This window comes from Eubalaena glacialis, chromosome 10, assembly GCF_028564815.1.
Source record: "Eubalaena glacialis isolate mEubGla1 chromosome 10, mEubGla1.1.hap2.+ XY, whole genome shotgun sequence".
In the NCBI taxonomy this organism is placed as follows: Eukaryota; Metazoa; Chordata; class Mammalia; order Artiodactyla; family Balaenidae; genus Eubalaena; species Eubalaena glacialis.
In genome coordinates, this window is record NC_083725.1 from 122,446,624 (window position 1) to 122,459,676 (window position 13,053).

At 66.0% G+C, this 13,053-nt stretch overlaps 1 protein-coding gene across 1 annotated transcript; it reads right to left on the reverse strand.

Annotated features, from left to right (window-relative positions):
- Nucleotides 1-69: 69 nt before the first annotated feature.
- Nucleotides 70-12,278, reverse strand: B4GALNT4 (beta-1,4-N-acetyl-galactosaminyltransferase 4). Its single transcript, XM_061202402.1, has 20 exons — nucleotides 12,054-12,278; nucleotides 9,036-9,139; nucleotides 8,546-8,641; nucleotides 8,371-8,466; nucleotides 8,205-8,295; nucleotides 8,029-8,129; nucleotides 7,797-7,864; nucleotides 7,525-7,603; nucleotides 6,283-6,349; nucleotides 6,016-6,150; nucleotides 5,824-5,933; nucleotides 5,605-5,705; nucleotides 5,427-5,527; nucleotides 4,429-5,350; nucleotides 2,289-2,578; nucleotides 1,963-2,116; nucleotides 1,750-1,822; nucleotides 1,491-1,644; nucleotides 1,018-1,144; nucleotides 70-524 (listed from the first exon to the last, which is right to left on the reverse strand). The coding sequence occupies exons 1-20, from the start codon at nucleotides 12,202-12,204 to the stop codon at nucleotides 401-403; spliced, it is 3,144 nt and encodes a 1,047-aa protein (XP_061058385.1). The 5' UTR covers nucleotides 12,205-12,278; the 3' UTR covers nucleotides 70-400.
- Nucleotides 12,279-13,053: the final 775 nt, after the last annotated feature.

Consider the following 13,053-nt stretch of genomic DNA (forward strand, 5'->3'; position numbering starts at 1 on the left):
GTCTCTTGCCGCCGCCCAGGCCCACCTCTGCCCTCCCAAGAGAACCAGGCCCAGAGGATGAGTCAGAACTAAAAAAAATATTTCATTTCATTCTGAATAAAAAACGGAACAGACAGAACTCTTGGAAATCCTGAAACAATGTCATTGCTATGGCAAAATTTCACAGAAATCATCGCACAGGGCGTGGGGGCCAAGCCCAGGCCCCGCCGGCTACGACGGCCGCCTCTCTGGGGGGGGGGGCACAGAGGGGGCAGCAGCCTGGGGGGCCAGAGAGGGGCAGGCACGGGTGGTGGCTGTGCCCCGGGATGAGCCCCGCTGGGTCCCCAGGGTCCAGGCTCAGAGCCTGGCCTCCAGCTGCCACGGCAGGACGGCAGCCGGGGCTGGGAGGGGTCGCTGGTCCTCAAGGGGCCTCCTTGCGGGCGGCCTTGCGGCTGCGCACGCCCCACATCCCCCGCTTGGAGTGGAAGTGGTGGTAGAAGTTCCGCACTCGGAGCCGCTCCACCTCCAGCCCTGCCTGCAGGACCCTGGGTGGGGAGGGGGAGTCAGGGCTGCCTCTCAGCCCAGAGGATCTCTGGGGGGTGATCAAGACTGGGGGTATGGGGGTGAATGGGGCTGCCCTGATTCTTCAGGACCCTGCAGGGGGAGGGCATGCATGTCAGGGCTGCCCCTGAGCCTACAGAACCCTGGGGGTGGGATGGAATGGAAGAGGTCACGCCCCTGGTCCAGGGGCTGGGGTGTCAGGGCTTCCACTACTGTCCAAGCCCAGTAGGAGCAGAGGGACCCAGGAGAGGCCTGTAAGGTCTGGGGGCAGAACTGGTTCAAGGGCTTCCCTGAGTCTGCAGGATCCTGGAGCTGGGAAGGGGTTTTGGGGAGTGGGGTGGGGTCCAAGGATCTCTCTAGGCCTAGATCTGGGGGTCGGAGGAGGAGGAAAGCAGAGTCCTGTCAGCATGTGAGGCCCCTCCCACCCAGAGGAGGAGGATGTGGAAGTCTCAGTCTCCACTAGGGGGAGCTGGTCACCTGTCCAAAAGCTCCCAGTCCTCGCCGCCCCACTGGTCCCGGAACTCCTCAGTGTTCATGCCTCCAACGCGGTCGAAGTCGGACTTGTAGATCCCAAAGAGGCCGAAGCCGTTCACCTCCCAGTAACCTGGCGGGGATGGGGTGCCCTTCAGACACCAGGTCCTGCAAGCCCTTCCTCAGGAGGGCTCTCGGGGTCACTCCAACGTGTCGGTGATAACCTGGGAGGCCTGTGCATGACTTGGGTGTTGGAGAAGGTTCTTAGGGGCCGAGCATGACCCTGGGGTTACTGGGGGGAGGACTTGGGGTCCTGGGCACTCTGGGGGTCCTAGAGGCCACAAGGAGTCCCAGGCGTTATACAGGGCATTGATGGGGCCCTAGGCCTGCCTTGCGGGTTGGGAGGCCCCCGGGGGCCTGGGTTTTGCCCTGGCATGGGTGGGACCCCTGACGTTACCGAGGGGCATTCAGGGCGTTACCGTGAGGGTCCCCTGGCGAGCTCCCGCAGCCCAGCCGCATGACCACAGGCGCAAAGGCCAGCCTGCCCTCCACGCAGTGCTTGCGGATGCCATCCAGGATGCTGGGGGGGAAGTGGATGTGCAGGTCGCAGAGGAAAACGATGCTGCTGGCATCCTGGAGACAGCGGGCAGGTCTGAGCCTCGCCCTCTCCTCCGGAAGGGCACCCCCCCGCCCCCAGCCCATCTCATTCTCTCCACCCGCACCATCTTGCCCACGCACCTCCACCGCGGCCACTCCAGCTTGCAACCCCGCGGAGCGCTCAAAGTTCCCGGTTCGCCTTAGGTATTGGTATCTGGGGGAGGAAGGGGACATGCGGTGGGAAATCACAGCCACCCATCTCTGGGGGAGGGGGCGGGGGCAGGAAAACCCACGCCTGTCCGGGAGGAGGGAAGATGTGCTTGACCCTCCCCGGTAGGTGGGGGGCGCCGTTACCTGGGCAGTGGCGCCGCGCGGAGGGCCCGCTCCACATCCATGTCCTCGCTCTCAAAGTCCACCAGGATGACACTGAAGCGAGAGTCCCCTGTACGGGCGTGCAGCGCGGCCATGTCTGCCAGGAACTGTACCACCCAGCGCGCCTGGTTCTTCACTGGAAGAGGATGGGGATACTGAACCCACCTGGACCCGACCTGGCGGTACCCTGCCCAGGACCAGTGGCACTCCCCCCCTCCCCATAAGGCCTGCTGGACAAGGCCCCCCCCCCACCCGCCCACCACCCCGCAATCCCAGGTGGCTGGCCGGCCAGCCCCACTCCTGCGCACCTGGCACGATGAAGTGCACCATCACATCCTGGCGCCAGGCCAGGCGCAGTGGCCGGCACAGCTCCGGGCGGCCGTCGGGGTGCACGGAGGCGGCTGGAGCGGGCTCGGGACTATCCCCGTCTCCATCAGTGTCGCCGGCACGCGCCCCGGGCAGGCGCAGGAAGACGTACTCAGACAGGCGCAGCCGGCGCCCGCCGCGCTCCTGGAGCTCCAGCTCCAGGAGGAAACGGCTTCCCCGCGCGGAGTCCCGGCGCTTCTCCACGTTCACGATGCGCAGAAGAGTGTACCGCCTGCGGGGGCGGGGGCGGGCCCAGTCAGCCCCCTCGGGCTCCGAAGCTGCGTCCACGACTCCAACCCCATTCTTCTCACAAGCCGCCCCCAGCCGCAGAAATGAGGTGGCCATTCAGGTGACTTGGGGGGCGGTGCTGCACGTCCCCTGTCCCCCATCACACCTCAAGGCCTGCTGGGGAGCTCCCTTCTCAGAAGGCAGGCCCACATTCCGGGGCTCCCTCTCCGTGGGGCAGCCCACAAGGGAGGCGTCCCCAGGCCCAGGCCAGTCCTCTCCTCGGTGCCACCACTCCTGTCCACAGCTGCACGCTCAGAAACCTTTAGGGGCGCCCACTGCCCACAGGCCGAGGTTCAGACGTCTGAATTCTAAGCCAGTAAACGGTGTCTACCTTGTGGCCTCAATACGCCCTCAGGTTAGATGAGCAAGCTTCCTCTTCCTGTGGGGTCTTTGCCCTAGGTGTCCCCTGCCTGGATGCTCGCCCCATGCTCCCTGCCCTCCTCTCCAAGGTCCTGGGTGCCTCCTCTGAGAAGCCTCCTTTTTGCCCCCCCAGCACCAGCGCAGGGGCTGCCCTGATCTCTGGGGAAGAAGCCTCCGGGCCTTCAGCTGCTGACCCTTCCCCAGCCCTGGCCTGGGAAGATAGGGCCCCGCCCTTGACTAGGTCACTCTCCCTTCTACCGCATGTCCCCCCCCCGCCTTACCTTTTGCAGCCAGTATCCCTCACCCTCGGAGCCTACCGGTGTGACCTCCCAGGGGTCTAGATTCCTCCCTTCACCCCCTGCCCATCCCCACCATGCTCTCCTCAAGTACCAGGGACTTTCTGCCCCAAACGCTCTGGGTCTGTGCTCTCGCTCCTTGGGCCACCCACACCCTTGCACGGCTTAGGGAAGGTGGGGCTGCAGCCATGACCTTACTGCTGGACAGACCCCCTCATGCCCATGGGACAAGGAGCTGCTCCCAGGAAGCTCAGAACCAAGTGCAGGCTCGCTTTCTCAGGGCCAAGTGCAGGCTCGCTTTCTCAGCCACCTAGAAATCAATCTACCCCAGCCCCTGCCAAGGGTCCAGGCCATCCCATCGCCGCCCTGGACCAAGCCTGTCAGTCATGGGCTCCCCCTTCCACCCCCTCCTCTCCAACACAGCCACATGCTTGTCTATGATCCAGATGGGCCAAACCTGTGTCCCGCTCTAAACTGTGTATCGGAGGCAAGAAGAATGACTCCTGCACCTGGCCTTCAAGGACCATGAGGCCTGTCCTCTGCCCACCAGCCTCCTGGCCAGCCTTTGCCTGTCTCTGCAGGTCCTGCCCCTACTTAAGGGCTCAGCACAGCTCTGAGAACCCCTCAGGGCCTCCCCTCAGGTCAAATTGGGGCCCCCACTCTCCAACCCCCATACCTACTTGGGGTGGAGACAAGACTGGATTCCTGGGGCCTGGGGGAGACCAGAAGGGCCAGTGGGACAGGAACCCTGAGCCCTCCCCTGAGGACCAAGACCCCAGCCAGCAAGGTGCCAGTGGGGAGAGGGATCCAGGGGTTCTTAGCTTGACCTTCGTGTGTGTCTCTATCTGGAAGAGAGACCTGGGTGGCTCAGATCCATCCTCAGGTCCAGGTCCAAGGTGATAGGTGTGGGGTTTGGAGGTGCAGGACAGGGGAGCCAGCCCTGGGTGTTGGGGGAAAGGCTCCTAACACAAGACAGGGGCCCTGGGCAGTAAGGGGCCCCAGAAGGGTGAGAAGACACTTCCGGGGAGGGGGGGGGCATGTACCATTCCCAGAGCAGTGCCCCGTTAAACCCTGGGGAAGTCTGAGGGTCCCATGGAGGCCAAGGGCGTCCCTTCCCATGCGCGCCCCTCCCTCGTACCCTCCATGGCGCGCGTTGAGCCGCTCCATGTACTGAGCCACCACGTCCACGGCCTCGGCCTCCGGCAGCTGCAGGTTCCCCGACACGTTGCAGCGCAGGTCGTTCCAGTCCGAGCGCAGCATCTCGAAGTCCACGTTGCCCACGCTGAACGTGCGCTGCCAGTTGATAGCGTCCTCGCGCCAGCGGCCGCGCACCGGGCCGGCCTTCTCTTCGCTGTCCTCCGACGCAGCCTCTTCGCCCTGCGCCCCTTCCTCGTCGTCCCCTTCCTCCTCTTCCTCATTCTCCCTGGGCAGCTGTGGCCTGGACACCTGGGACAAGCTCAGGAAGGAGGTCACGGGCTGCGCTTCGGACGAAGAGTTCGAGTCCGCGTCCGCGGTGGGGGCCGTGAGTCCCGGCTCGCGTGCCTGGCCCTCTCGGCTCCCCTGGGTGGCCGGCGCCGGGGCCGGGGGCCTCAGCTTTGCGGCCTGGGGGCCGCCGGTCCTGCGGCCTCGAGCCCGGGGTGGGCGTGGGCGCGCGCGCAGCTGCACCCGGGGTTGGGGTCTGGGGCGCAGGAAGACGCCAGGGAAAGGTGGCCGGGGAGGGCCGCGTGGGCTGAGCGGCGCCGGGGCCCGGGGCAGGGCCCGCAGTCCCGGCCGCACCCGCGTGACATACACCTTCGGGGGCCGCTCGGCCGCGGCTGCTGGGCGGGGCGGAGGGGCACGGCCCCAGAAGAGGGGAAGGGGGCGGGCGGCCCAGCTCAGCGCCCGCGAGCGCCGGGGGGTCGGCCGGCCCAGGGGGGCGGGAGGCGCTGGCAGGGCGGGAGTGGCCGGGGCCTCGGTGGGGGCCGCAGGGGCGGGGAGCCGGCGGCCGCCCTGCGTTCGGGGCGCCTCGGTGGGCTCCAGACCGTCGAGCAGCTCCCCGTCGTCCTCGTCGTCCAGGAAGTCTGTGGGCAGCGCGGGTGAGCTGCCGCGCCAGGGCGGGCCCAGCTGAGGGGGTGGGGGGGCGCTGGGGGCACTCACCGTCTGGGTTGAGGAAGAGAAAGGCTCGGCGCTGCACCTCCTCCTCTTCGTCTTCTTCCCCCTCCTCCCGGTCCATCTTCATGTATTTGTAGAACCCAAACCTGGGGCCGGGGCGGGGCGTCAGAGACCAGGCTCGGCCGAGGCCCCGCCCATTCTTCCTTGGGCACCACCCACCCACCTTTCCAGATACAGCGGCGACTCGCGGTAGAAGCACTTGTTGTCCGTCTCCATGTGAGTCAGGCGTGTGTGGTCATTGGGATAAACGAAGGACAGGTACACCTGGGGCGGGCAGAGGGCTCAGGCTGGGGCGTCTTCCAGAGGGTCTGGAGGAGGCTCCGGGGACCCTGGGAAGAGGGAGGCCTGGGTCTCAGGGAAGACCTTGGTGAGGGGCACTTACAAACTGCAGTCCCTGGTATCTTGCGATGGGAAAGTCCTTGACGACGTAGGTGGGGGCGTAGGCGCAGGGCTCCAGCACATTCTCCAGACTCCAGGGCTCCACCCGAGGCGCTACGGGAGGCGTGGTCACATTGTGACCTGAAACCCCTGCCCCGCCCCCCACCCCACCCCACCCCGGGGGGCCTCCTCTCACTGAGGAAGAAGGTGTCTCGGGGATCGGGCCGCAGCATGTCGGCTCTGGGCTCCGCCTGCAGCAGGCGCCCCCCAACGTGGCTGGCTGGAGACTGGGGCACGTGGGCCACGTGGTCCATCTTCAGGGCTGACTCATCTAGGGGCAGAGGATGTGTGGGGACCCCAGGAGTTCCTAGAGACCCCTCCTCTCCCATATCCAGACACCACCCCAAAGAGACCGCCCATCAGGAGCCCTCCCCCTTCCCCATAGAGGCACTGGGCTCCGCACCTGTATACAGGGAGATGTGAGCAGAGCCTATGACCTCGAACTTCAGACCCGGCAGGAAGGCTCGCCACTGGGGGTTGGAGAGGGTGGTCAGGACCAAAGGATGGGGGTCAAGGTGGGAACACAGCTGGGTCAGGGAGGAGTGAATCTCCCCTGACGTGGGGCTGGGGAACTAGTAGGGGCAACCCCTTCACGGACGCAGGAAGCTTGCGGTGGGGGGGTGGATGGGAGAGCGGTCCTGAGAAGGTACAGCAGGGAAGCTGGAGATTCCCAGAAGGCTGGGGTCCCTGGAGGCAGGTGAGGATGCCTTTCCTGACCTTCTGGTTATGGCCTCTGCCCCCACCTCCTCCCAGTTCTGCAGCCACTGCCCTTCTGGAGGTCAGAGCTGGCCCCCCAGCTCCCCGCTGGACCTCCCCATCCCCACTTCCCCCACTTCTGTGGCTGTGCCTTCCCAGTCTCCCTTGCAGACTCTCCCTCCCCCAGCGCTCTCATGTTGGGGTTCCTGGGGGCTGTCCCAGGCCCTCTTCCCTTCCCAGCTCATCCTGGGCCCTTAGTCACCCCCTCGGCTTCCACAAGATCACCCCACATCTGCATCTGCAGTCTGGACCCTCTGCTAAGCTGAGCTGGGGTGATGCCCACCACACACGAACCAGACACCTGCAACCTCCCACCACCCCCTAGCCCACCCTGGTCACCACCCCACACCCAGCCAGGCTCAGACTCTCAGTCGCTGGGCATCTCCCTCCGCCCCCCCCGCCCCCCCCAACCTTCCACTTCTTCCATTCCCACCTCCCTGGTTCAGGGACCGATGGATGGCCACCCACGAAAATCCCTCCCAACAGGCAGTGGCCAGAGGGTTTTCCCTGAAATGCAAATCCCGTTGCCTCATCCTCAGGAGGAAGCCCTGCCGGATCTGGCCACCAGACTGCTTGGAGTTCCAGAAGACTCCAGGTGGTTCCATTCCTCTGCTGTTCTCGAGACCTGGAATTCATCTTTGCACCCCAGATTCTCTCCCCACTGGTCTCCCTGTGAATGTCTCTCATCTCTCAAGAATCTGCTCAAGGGCCACTTCCTCTGTGAGCACGAGCCCCGTCCCTGAGCATCTGCTTTGTCAGCTAGATGGGAAGCTTCTCTGGGGGGGCGGGCGGGGTCCACACCATTGTCCTGCGGGGAGTGGCCGGAAAGAGGAGGGCAGGGCAGGGGAGGTGGGGTCTCCAGAAGCCCTCAGAGGGCAGCCGCACTCACGCCCACTTCCACGTGGTCCGAGCCGCGGTCGTCCTGCTTGTGCAGTAGCTCAAAGTAGTACCTCCGGGAGGCCATGAGCCTGGGGACGGGAGGAGTGAGGGGGCGGGCCCGCCATGCCCCAGAAGCCCCAGACAGATGGGGAGCCCACAGGAGGTGGGGCTTGAGGGGGCAGCATAGCAGCAGTGGCTTCACGCATGCACGTGTCACCCACTCCTCACGCACAGACACACACACGGGTACACACTCATGCACACACTCCCACAGTCACTCACCGCCTGGGCTTGGACACCTGGGAGCTGAACTTGGTGAATTCTCCGGGCGCCGTCCACTCCGAACCAGTCTGGAGGGTAACAGAGAAGGGGCAGGGGGCTCACCCTCTCACTGGGGCACCAGCCCCATCCAGCCCCCACTCCTGAGAAGCTGGAGGGGACAGGTGACCAAGGCGCCGGAGGCTCACGAAGACAAGGGGTGTGGACGGAGGGGCTGGGCTGCGCGTGGGGGTACCTTGCCCACAAAGGCCACCAGCTGGGCGCCCGCCGGGCTCTCGGTTGGGCTCAGCCAGAACTCAGAGTTGTCATCCGAAGCCACGGAGAACTGGACATCTCCTAGGCCACAGGACAGGGCTCAGAGGTCGGTGGGGGCTTCGTGACACCCTGCCCCCCACACCCCTGTCCCCGCACCATCTCTCGCCGGGTGGATGAAGCCGAAAATCCGGAGGCCGTAGTTCTTCCACTTGGGGGACACAGCCAGCTTCTTCACGGTGGTGCGAGTCTGGGGGGGCAGCGGCCTCTGACGTCAAGGCCCCCGCCCACCTGCGGGCCGGCCGCCCCCCACCCCAGCACTCACATGAGGGAAGAGCGGGAAGTGCAGGTTCCTCCTGAGATGGCCCACGGCGCCCCCGCACCAGTCCTCGAACACGTGCAGGTTCACCTGCCCCTTGTACTGGGGGTGGGAGGAGGGCTTACCTTCTGCACAGCTGCCCCCGGCCCTCCCCAAGCCCGAGCCGCTGGGCAGAGCTCACCTCCTCCCGCCACGAGGGCGCCTGACGGGTGAGGTTGAGCGACAGTGGCCTTCCAGCCCCCCCGGGAAACAGCGCTTCTGGGTCCCGACCTTCGGGCTACGGGAGAGAAAGGGCAGCGGGGTCAAAGCTGAGAAATGTGAGGGCAGGAAGAAGTCACACAACCACACACACACACACACACAGACCAGGCTCAGACACAGTGCGTGACACAGCCCGCCACACACGCCGGTTCACTTCACAGACATCCCTTCCACATGTAGCCACGAAGCCCTGACTCCATCACGCCCCGCCGTGCACACCCACCCGAGCAGACCCTTGGCCACCCCACGTGCACCGGCTGCGTCCACCCGGGCTGGGGCCACGCTCCGTGCTGGAGCACAGTGTGCTGCTGTCCTCCCTGCACACGGCCTACAGGTCCTGAGGCCACCGGCGCAGGAGTGGCCTTGGGTCTCGTGTGTGCTGTGGTGTTCCTCCCCGCAGCCCTGCTCACCACCCGCTCCTCCTCACGGCTCTCGCTGGAGTCCTCTGCCCTCTGTGTGGACAGTGCAGCCCGGATGCCCCGGCCATCTGTCACACCGCTCAGCTTCTCACCATCTGTGGGCGGCACATGAGGCGTGACTGGGGTCCAGGCTCTCCAAGGCCACAGCCCCTGCCTCTGGGGTCACCTGGGGGCAGGATGGCCAGTGGTGTCTCCACTGAAGCCCTCCCTCCCCACGTCTGCCCCTTCATGCTACCCGATGCCCCACCCTACAGCTGGAAGTGCTCTCGGCTGGGCCCTTCTCCCACATCCCACCTCCGTGGGGACGGCCCCTGCCTGAGTCCCCCACCTGGCTTTTCCCAGCCCCCACCGGCATGAGGGAGCAGTTATGTGTGTGCACATGCTAGCATATATGCATGCACACATACACCCGTGGGGCTGTTGTCATCAGTGACTCTGCCTCCAGGAAGGCCCCCAGGATTGCTCTGTGCCCGCAGCACTTTTCCTGTGTGCTGGAGTGTTTTGTGTCTGACTCCCTTACCAGAACTGAGAGCCAAGGGTTAGTGCTGGAGTTTGTTGTCAGGCGAGCTGGCACTGTGGTCTTGAGGCTACCCCAGCCCCGGCCCATGGCACGTGTGCCACCTGCTGCCCTTGAGGCCAGGGTTCAGGACCAAAGGAGCCCTGGTACCCACCTGGGCAGAGGAGGGATTGGCACACTGGTCCAGCTTCCAGAGGACATGGGGCCAAGGCGGCCCCGGAGGGAGACTGTCCCCCTGGGGATCCCTTCCGTGGACATCTCTAGAGCTTGGCACCCCCCTAACTCCCCACGCCGGGGGCAGACCACCTCCACACCCCTGCCTCCCTCAACTTCCCAGACCTCCCCCCTAAGCTGTGGGCCTGGGGTTCCATACCCTGGGATCTGAGCCTCCGAAGGCGAGGCTTCGCTGTGCGCCATGTCTGCCTCTCCTGGTGCTCCCATCCGGGGACCCCCAGTTCAGGAACCCCTCTCCTCCAGGGCCAAGCCTGGGCTTCAAAGTCTATGCCCGTCCCTCGATCCAGACCCCAGGAGCCAGGTTCCCGGACTGACACAGTTGGCCTGGGCCCTTTCTCTGGGGGAGGGGGCTGCCCGTGGTCTCGTGCCTGCGAGACTCCGGTGGTGCCTGCCCACTTGCTTCTCCCCCCAAGTCACTGTCCTCCGTCCAGCTGGGAGGCGAGCCCCTAAGAGGCTCCCGGCCAAATCCCCACAGCCTGGCCCTGATGCTCCCTGCCCACAAGGTAACTCTGGGGGTATTGGGAACCTTCCACAGTGGGGTCCCAACCCAGGATGCCATCACTGTCCTGCAGGGGCTGAGCCCCAGCGCAGCGAGATCCAGACGGGCCTCCTGCCTCCTGGCTGCCAGCACCTCTGCCTGCACAGGCTGCTGGACCCCGGGCAGGTAGCCTTTCTGGTGGGAGTGAACACAGTGCTGACAGGACAGTCAGAAAGGCCTCAGACATGTCCAGGTGCTCAGCTTCCCACAAGCCCTGCCCTGGTGGGAGCCCAGGTCGTGGGACAGGAGGCGGGGCTGCAGCCCCGGGGGCCAGAGCCCCGGCCGGGTCTGCTCCTGGCAGGAGCTGCTTGAGGGTTTGATCTTCCGTAACCTTGAACAGCTCCCGCCAACCCAGGAGCAGCAAGGACAGCTTCCTTGCTGGTCCAGCTGAGAGCAGAGGAGGCCTCAGAAGTGGGGTTCCCACACCTCCGCCCCCTCCCAGTTGCTGAGTTGGGCTCCCCGGCTGCTCGGGAAGTCAGGCTAGGCAGAAGCGTGGTTGCTCAGAAAAGCACAAGGCAGCTGAGCAGGAGGCTGGTTATGCTCTGTGTCACTGGGTCTCGCTCCGGGGTCCTGCCTTATTTGATGGTAGCTGGGGGGCCTCTATGAGGGACTGAACAGTGCTGGGGGCCCCTAGAGGGTGTGGTAGCTGTGAGATGCGTGGACTCTGGGGGTGGGGTGGGTTGGGACAAGCCTCTGACCCCTGGCCCGGGGTGTCTGTGGTGCCAGCTGTGGGACTGAACAGGGAACTCTGGACCCCTTGGTGGAGTGGCCCAGGACTTCATGGGTCAAGATCATTGTCTCACCGCCCATCCTAAGGACACCTCGCTTCCTTGAGAAGGGCCAGGAGCAGCTTGGCTGGGACCTCCCTGCCCTGAGGTGCTTCCTTCTCTCTCTCTCATCACCGCCCCCCCCCACCCCGCCCCCGCACACTCTGCTCCACCTCCTCCAAGTGTGTGTCAAAAGTCACCACCTCCAAGAGGCCCTCTACGATCCTCCTAGCTAAAGTGGCAGGACTCCTCCCCAACTCTTTCCCACATCGCTCACCAGGACCTGATTTGTGGGTTCACTGTCTGCCCCCACTGGAGCGTGAGCTCGAGGAGCCTGGGAGAGTTCACGCCAGGCAGTTCGGAGCTCCCCAGGCTGGATCCCTATCCCCATGCCTCACCCCGCCTCAACACACAAGCGTCTCAGTCCCTGATCACAGGTTTACCTAGGGCACCTCCTCCAGGAAGCGTTCCAACTGCAAGGGTCAGCTCCCTCCCGCCAGCCCCCTCTCTCTCCGTCCTGAGGTTGGGTCTCTGCCCCTCCCCAGCAGATGCGAAAACCGAGGCTCTGCTAAGCAGGCACGTGTCGGAGGCGCAGCCAGACTTGGCCTCTCGGAAATCCCAGCATGCAGGGCCTGGTGGCGGAGATCTCCCCAAGAGCCCACCGTTAACCCCGTCACTCACTACCCGCTCCAGGCCAGACCCCGGCGTCCGCCGGGGTTCGGGGACGCTCCCCAAGAGGGTCGCGCACGTCACTGCTGACGTCATCGGCGTTCTGGCCGGGCTGAGCCGAACCGCGCCCCCTGCCCCAATGTCGCCGAGCTGGGAAGGGCGGACGGGGTCTCCGGGCGGGTCTGACCCACGCCGAGGCCTGGGCGCGATGGGAGGGCCCGGGCCCGGCGCTGCTCGCGACCCTCACCGCCCCCCGCCCCCAGGGCGCGCGCCCCCTCCCGTACCTCGCCCGTAGCCCAGCCGCTGGCGCAGCGCGCGGCCCTGGCGCACCAGGCTCAGGTGCACGTACGTGAGCCACGCGGCGCAGGTGACCAGCACCAGCAGGAGCAGCAGCTTGATCTGTTTGCGGATCTTCTTCGCCGGGAACCACGGCATCGCGGCCGTCTCCTCCCCGGGCCGCGCTCAGCGGCGCCGCCGCGGCCCCCCGCTCCAGCGCGCCCCGCGCCGCGTCCCCCGGCCCCGCATGGCCCTTTGTCCGCCGCCCGCGGCCCCAGGGTGCGGCCGCGGCCCCGGGCTGCCCTTGGCCGAGGGCACGGGCTGGGCGGCGGAGCGGCTGCCGGCGGTGCCCCCGCCCGGCCCCGCCTGGCCGCTCGGGCTCCAAGCTCCTGGGGGCCTCGGCGAGACGGAGCAGCATCCACGCTGCGGTGCTACCCACCGTGAAACGGGCCCGGCCACTGCGCCGCGCGAGCCAATCCGGGCCCGGCCAGCCTGCGGGGAGCCAATCCACGGCGCCGGGGGCGGGGCCGGCGGGTTAGGGTGTGCCCGCCGCTGGTCTCCACGCAACGCGCGCGCATCCACCTGGGCGCGCCGGCCCGCGCAGCGCGGGGACGCGGGGTCCTGGGGATGCGGAGGACCCGGGATGCGGTGTATGGGAAGGTGTGAAGGACCGGGAACAGGGGTCAAGGGTCAGAGAATGCACGGGACAAGGAGTGGCGCATAGGACCGGGGGACATAGGGACCCGGGGTCACGGGGTGTAGTGATGGAGGCCGCGGGAGGAGCAGGCTATGGGTCGGGGGACAATGGGGACACGGGGAACAAGGGTGTAGGGACGCGTGATGGGGAGACACTAGGAGCTCGGGTAACGTGAGGGGAAGGATGCGGGCAGCCTGGGCTTGCAGTTGGAGTAAGCCTCCTGCTAACAATGCAGCCAGGAGGAATGGGGCTCAGACAACGTGGGGAGAAGAAAAAGGAAGTTTGGGGGAGAGACATAAGGGGGTAAGTGA